The 6,885-nt window shown below is 36.3% G+C and overlaps 1 protein-coding gene across 1 annotated transcript in view; it reads right to left on the bottom strand.

Moving 5' to 3' along the window:
• Positions 1-771: 771 nt before the first annotated feature.
• The window catches only part of PLCH1 (phospholipase C eta 1), a gene marked incomplete at its 3' end in the record, with an annotated part of 129,471 nt that continues 123,357 nt past the window's right edge, over positions 772-6,885 (bottom strand). The window contains exons 22-24 of the mRNA XM_081329596.1: positions 5,643-5,702; positions 4,755-5,121; positions 772-2,867 (exon numbers count right to left, since the gene is read on the bottom strand). Coding sequence (XP_081185722.1) covers positions 772-2,867; positions 4,755-5,121; positions 5,643-5,702 — 2,523 coding nt within the window. The remainder of the gene's footprint in view (positions 2,868-4,754; positions 5,122-5,642; positions 5,703-6,885) is intronic.

Raw genomic sequence — 6,885 nt, 5'->3', positions numbered from 1 at the left:
CTGTGCTCCAACATAGCGGTGTCAAAACAATCAAATATCTACAATGAAATGATGATACAGAAAACAATTCACGTAACTTCTTAATAACACTAAATCACAACTGTATTGCTGAAAACAATAAGGGAAGTACTGGATTTCTTGGGAGTCTAGCTGAAATAAACAAAGCAGGAGCAACAGAATAAAAAGTGGGATGCATAATCCGACAAACTAATAAACACTACAAAACTTGTAAAAATGAACGTTTCTGCAGTTTATGAAAGAATGCTTTGTTCCCCTCAGTATAGGAAATTTATTATCTAATAAATATAGAAGTTATGAAAGTTAAATATAGGATATCTTACATTTTGTTTAATCTGGAAAAGGCATTAAATTAAAAAAAATGTAATTCTTCAGGAAGAAAATTATATTATGGATGATAATTACTCTAAAAATCTGTAGAAGTTCAACAATGTAGCAAACATAGCATTTCATAGCTGTACCAAATTCTGTTGTATATGGTTTGCAAAGATTGGACAAGGAGAAATCACTTCATGTAGAAAGCAACAAATGTATAGAAATTCTCAAAAAGGAAAACAAATACATGACATTTTGCCACATCTATTTACATAAACATTTACCAGAATGGACACACTAATTAATTACATGATTCAAGCCGCAGCAAAACAAAACAAAAAATCTGAGTTATTTAAAGGCTAATGGAAGCACTGCTTACTGATAATTCTACATTCAGCGAGAAAGCTTGTAAACAATGAAGATATATATTTTTACAATTTATAGTCTTAGGAGAAAATAGATTTCTGGTTTGTCATCTTCATTTGGCTTGGTCTCTAAAAGAGAGTCATCTGTACAAAACCGGTCACTGTACCCCAAATGCAAAGATGAGCAGGCACCTTCTGGGACCCCTCTGCGTTCTAGGTCTTCTGTGTTGAAGTTATCTAGATAGCTTGCTATATAAGATCCAGTAGAGTGCCTATTGATGATATGAGGTGGTAATGGGGGTTTATTTCGAAGGACTATGCTTGTTACATTACTGCTAACATTAGAAAGTTTTTGTTTATTGGCCTCTTGTCGTTCCTTGGCACGGCTAGCAATATTTCTCACTCTACTCTGACTTCTGGATGACAGTTTTCTGACCAGCATTTTTGGGCAGTCATCATTTTGTTTAGAACAAAATGACTGGCAACTCTCTTCTTGATCAAAAGACACAAGTTTTCGCAGTTGTTCGGTCAGAATGTCTGTAGTCGATGGTTTCTTGGCCTTCAGAGTGGCCACCATGTTGTCTCTCATACCAGAAGTAATAAAACCTCTACTAATGTATTTGTACTTGCTCTCAAAATTGCATGAAATATCTTCTGAGGTTAAGTCACCAAGACTTTTTGATTTGCAAGGGCTCTGTTGCTTTTGAGCTCCAGGAAAGGGTGAAGGCAGAGTATTTTGGGGCTTAAGAGCAGCATTTATGCTGGTTGTTTGAGGAACGTTTAACAATTCATTTTGTACATCTGAAGTTTGCAAACATTTATTGTACAAGAGTTCAAACCTCTGCTGGCGTGGGTATGGAAAATACTGATTCTTATCATTGTTAAACTTTAGATCTTCAGCTAGATTTTCACTGTGAAAGTCCATGCTCTTTAGGGGTTCACCTATAGTTTTGTTATAATATAGTGTATCCTGACTTTGCTTAAGTTTCAAAGGAGAAGCAACTTGGCTTATATCTTCTATCTTATATTCAAAAGCAGTTATCAAGAGGTCTTGTAACTCCCCATCAATTTCCATTAGACTACTGCCTGTAGAATTTGCACAAGTGACTGGAACAACTATTGTATTCTGTATGTCAGAAGTATAGGAGTTGCTATTGCTGAGAAATTCCCAGTTTGTTCCACATTTTCTTTTAGGATTTGCTTTCTGCATGGTGACAGGTGAAACACAGGAAATGTGTTTGCCACCCTCATTTACACAACTATCTTTTGCATCCTTGACCATATCTTTGCAAACAGATGTATCCGTTAATGCCGGCTGAGAAACTGGAGAAAGAGAGGCCTCGTGGATAATTGTGTACAGAGAACACCCTGCCGTTTTAGGGGTGGATATCATGGTATTTTCTGCTCTTGAACCAGTTGAACAAGCTGAACCAGCTGGTTTTAAGTTTAAGAACTTATCATCCAAAATGATGCTTTGTTCATTCAATGTTGTACATGGTAGATGTATGGACCTTAAATTATTGTTTTCTTTATTAATATTGGAGGGACTTGAAACAAGAGTTAAGTCTGTTTGGTCACTTGTGACATCAACTTGTTCTATCAGCTTTGAGATAGAATTATCCCTATCTATCTCTTCAGCTAGAGAGACCTCATTAATCAGATGAGAAATGTCACTATCTGGTATAGCTAGTGTATAATTTAAGTCACACACATCATAACAAATAGGAGGTGATGATTGAGCTGATGACGCATTAGTTATTGTTGTATTTAAAATTGGGTGGGGTTCCCTATTAGCTTTTTCGTCTGCTGGAGGAAAAGAATTTCCTGCTATTTTCCTCTTTTCTTTACAAAATGCAGTTATCTCCAATGTCTTTGGATCCATGCAGCTTTTGTCATGTTTTTTTCTTTCAAGGTCTTCCTTTACATGAACAAATTCATTGGGAAGATTACTTTTCCAATACTCGGTGGAGAAATAGGCTTCAGCTATCCCAATTGCAAAGTTTAGGTTTTCTCCTTTTTCATCTGGACAATATGTATCACTTTTAACAGACTTGGGTACATCTTTCTTAAGCAGGTATGAAAACTCTGTAAAAGATGAATTGTTCTCAGAAGAGGTGATGGTTTTCTTCATATTTGTACAGTCCTCACTTTTGTTGTTTCTGCTTTCTGCTAAATCAATTCAAATAGAAAAGAAAAACAAAAAGTTAGTTATAAATATTATCTTACTTGCTTATGATTAGTTTATCCACAGAGAAATGGAGAATGTAAAATCAGTCACAGTTGTGGAAAAGAAATTAATCATGTGAGTGTGTATTTACTATAAATTATCCATGTGATGTGAAGAAATGGAAAAATATATAGTGGGAGGCATTTCACTGAAGTTTTTCTTCAATGCTTTATTACATCACTGCAATCATGATGTAATATTTGTATAAAGAAAGTCAATGAGGTATCATAATCTAGACATGTGGAATTACCTTCAGATGTATTCCTATTCAGATTTGTACTATAAAGGAGCATGACAGACAAAGACAGAATAAAATAGCTCTGTTAAAACAACATCTGCAAACAAGAGGCATATTTATCAGAACTCTTGAATTATACACCCCAAACTTGCACTCCATGCATCAGCAAGATTTCTGTATTGTTAATAATATACAAATATTTGGTTTTCACTTTACCTATTATATGAATTAAAATATATGCTAGACTACTCTTTATAGTCACTGTGAATTACCAAACACTTGGCATTAATATGGAGTGGGAAATTTATTGTAATAGGTGCAATGTATGAAGGACACTAAAACGTGTGTGAAAAGGAAAGACTGGTTCAATACTGAGCAGAGAATACGACAAGAATTTATGATGTTCCTTGGCTATTTAAAGTATTGATGGATTAATCTATACTGAATACTTGCAGTTACCCAAGCTACTTCTTCTATTGAAAGTCTGAGCTCAGTGCATGAAAAACCTAGTCCCGGTGGTAAAAACAGAGGGGGGGTTGTGCAAATTGCAAATGCATATGTTATTGGTTGACACTTTTAATGATGTGGAGTGAATTTTAGCTAGACTATATAATAGAGCAGGAAATATGGGTCTGAAAGTTAATGTAGATCAACCAAGCTACAGTTGATACATAAAATGGAATAACAATTGGAAGTTGTTTAAGTACATGAAGGAGAAAAAATAAAGCAAGTAGATTAATTTATATACTTTGGGAGAGTGTTTAGTAAAGATGGGGAAAGGGAAACATTTTAAGACATGCAAATACTGGTAAAAAGATAATGGATGGGAGTGGTTAATGCATGGTATGTGGTCTGTTGTAAAAAGAAAAGTAACAATGGCTCTGAATAGAAGCATTCTTCCGTCCATTATTTTACATAGAATTGAGAGTTAGATATGTCAGGAGAGATATAAAAACAAGTTGAATGCAACAGTAATGGCATATTTAAGTTGGTAAAACAAGAAGAGATGGATTCAAGAATGAATAGGTAATGAATGAGTGTGGATTGATTAGAAAAGTGTGGGACTAATATAAAAGAAGTGCAATTAGGTGATTTGGTCATAAGGAGGAGAATGAATGAGGATCATATTTCAAAAGAAATATATGAAAGAGTGAGTAGTAAAAAGGAGAAGACCAAGATTGTAGTGTTCCACGGAGTTAATGAGACTTTCAAAAAGAGAGAGGTAAAACGTTTACAGAACAAAAAGCAATGAACTGATATAGAAGAAACAAAGATGGTTTGCAAGGGTAGAAAAGTAGGAAAGAGATACAATAAACAAAGTTGTTTTGAATTAAATTTAGTAAGATTTCCATTTCTATCTTGAATTTAATTGATTTTGCTCACTGCTCATCATTTTTTCTGGGCTCTGCATCATGTGTCTTGTTTCAAAAGGAAATAGTATGTTAGGTGTCCAATTAGGTATGGTGATTACATGTCTATGTCCGTACGTTCTACTAGACTAATTTCCAAGCAACATGCATAGAACTGACTTGAACAAAAAGTCAAAATGTCTCCAAATTATTATCCTGAAAGCCTCATAGTTGGAACTCACCAGATGTACTTTCACTTTTGGCCACTTCAACAACTCTGCTAGCATCCTGGTCTGGTGGTGGCAATCCTGCCAGGAGATATTTTTCCACTGGCATGGAGATGGGACGCAATTGTAAACTTCTGCTTGTTTTCCTGAAACCTCCTTCCTTGTCTTTCAAGTCCAACGTCTCAGATACACTTTCCTTGAGGTCAGTGGTCTCTTGAAAGCCAATTTTGCTTTTCTTTCTGCCCTTTGCTGGAGCACTGGCTGTGCGTCGAAGGATTCGGTCCCCGAGGGATCTTTTTCGAATATAATGAGTGTTGTTTTCCACTGAATTATGTTTGGAGTTCTTATTAAAAAGCCCTCGGAGTCCTATTAGTTGCTTGTTCTGGGGAAAAAAGAGAAAATGGGAGAGGAGAAAAGATTTACAGATTTTTGGGGTGAAATGGCCTGTTTTACATAAAGGGACTTCTAAATTGCTGTATTTGCACACATTACCTAAGCAGTGACTGATAGGAAAATCGCAAGCAAATCAAGGAAAGCTGTCAAATGAAGCAAATCCATATTTAGCTGATCAAAACAGGTGAAGCTCACCATGAGCTCATGCACGTATTAGGGAAGGAAAAAAAAAGGAGGCAGCCTGCCTTGAAGCAAAAGAGGTTTTACAAGACACTTCCTAATTGCACATGACAAGCTTGCAAGACATTACCTTGGATGAGAAGTTAGCCTGGCTCAAAAGCATATATTTTATCACATGGGACCTTCAAAGCAGCAGCACAAACTTTGAAATGCTTGATGAGAAATAAAGCACTATGGCAGTAAGAGATCATGCAACTCAAAAAGCCTCCAAAAGGGGAGGGGGGGAAAGGCACCTAGCCAGTGCAAAATTGCATGCTAAATGAAAGCTACCTTTGTGGCTCCTAGAAAATGCATAATAGTATAACTGGGATTGAGGATTAAAGGACTCCACTGAAAGGCAAAAAAAAAAAAAGCAGAAATGTCGAACTCAATTTCTTTATCTGGATCACAAGAAAATATGCAGCTTATAGTAAATTATTATTGCAGATAAATGGCAGGGCTACTTTTGACATTCCACTGCTTCCTTCAGGTGACGGTTGCAGAGTCCCAGGATCATGTGATCCCCTTCTGCAACCTTCGGATAAGCAGAGTCAAAGGGGAAGCCGCATTCACTTAACAACCAACTTAAAAACTGCAATGATTCACTTAACAACTACGGCAACAAAAGTCATAAAATGGGGCAAAACTCACTTAACAAATGTCTGACTTAGCAACATAAATTTTGGGCTCAATTGTGGTCGTAAGCCGAGGACTACCTGTACAGCCTACCTGTTAAGATTTCTACTTCCTGGAGAAAATTTCCTTTAAAGCAACATATGTCAAGTGTTCATAGCTCTCTTTCTCTTACACATCTGTAAATTATGGCCAGAAAAAAAAATGACAACCCATGAAGGACCAAGTCAGAGATGCCTTTGCAAAGCAGCTACATCCCTAGCAATCCTCAGGATGGCTGTTAATAGCTAATGGGTAGCACTTCAAAGGCCCGCAAAAGTTGTCTGGCTAATCTCTGTACTCAGAGCATTCTAAAAAAACAGAGAATGAGAAACTTCAGGGGAGAAGATTTCTTAACATTTCCTCAAGCTTGAAATACCCATCTGTTTTATACTTCTTTTAATAATGACCCAAGTCAAGAATCAGAGCTCTAGTTTCACAGAGAAATAATACAGGGAGGTGCAGCAAGCAAAAGGAAGAGAAGCTCCTCCAAATAAGAAACCAAGAACTCTCTCCGATTTTTAAGGAGACAGGGGAGAAACAAGGAAAAGGAAGACAATGATTACGAACATCAGCACTAAGATAATTCATTGAGCTAGGCTGTTCAATGAAGCAAGGAGTCCTTTTGATGTAAAATGGATTAATGAGTGCATCCTAGAAAATGTACTGTGCAAAATCTGATTTTATCAAATTGGAGAGGGCCTCCTTTGCACATTGCAATGCTGGAAAGTATTTTTTGTAGGTTTATGAAACTGAAATTGACTGAAATGTGGCACCATTATTGCCACAGCAGACTAGACAATCTCTGGTTCTTCTCTCTTGAATCACAAAAAATAAAGTTGCTTGGAACAATTAAAACTGT

This window comes from Vipera berus (genome assembly GCF_964194415.1).
Source record: "Vipera berus genome assembly, chromosome: 5".
Taxonomy (NCBI): domain Eukaryota; kingdom Metazoa; phylum Chordata; class Lepidosauria; order Squamata; family Viperidae; genus Vipera; species Vipera berus.
The sequence above is the reverse complement of the archived record's forward strand: the minus strand, read 5'-3'. Positions and strand labels throughout refer to the sequence as shown.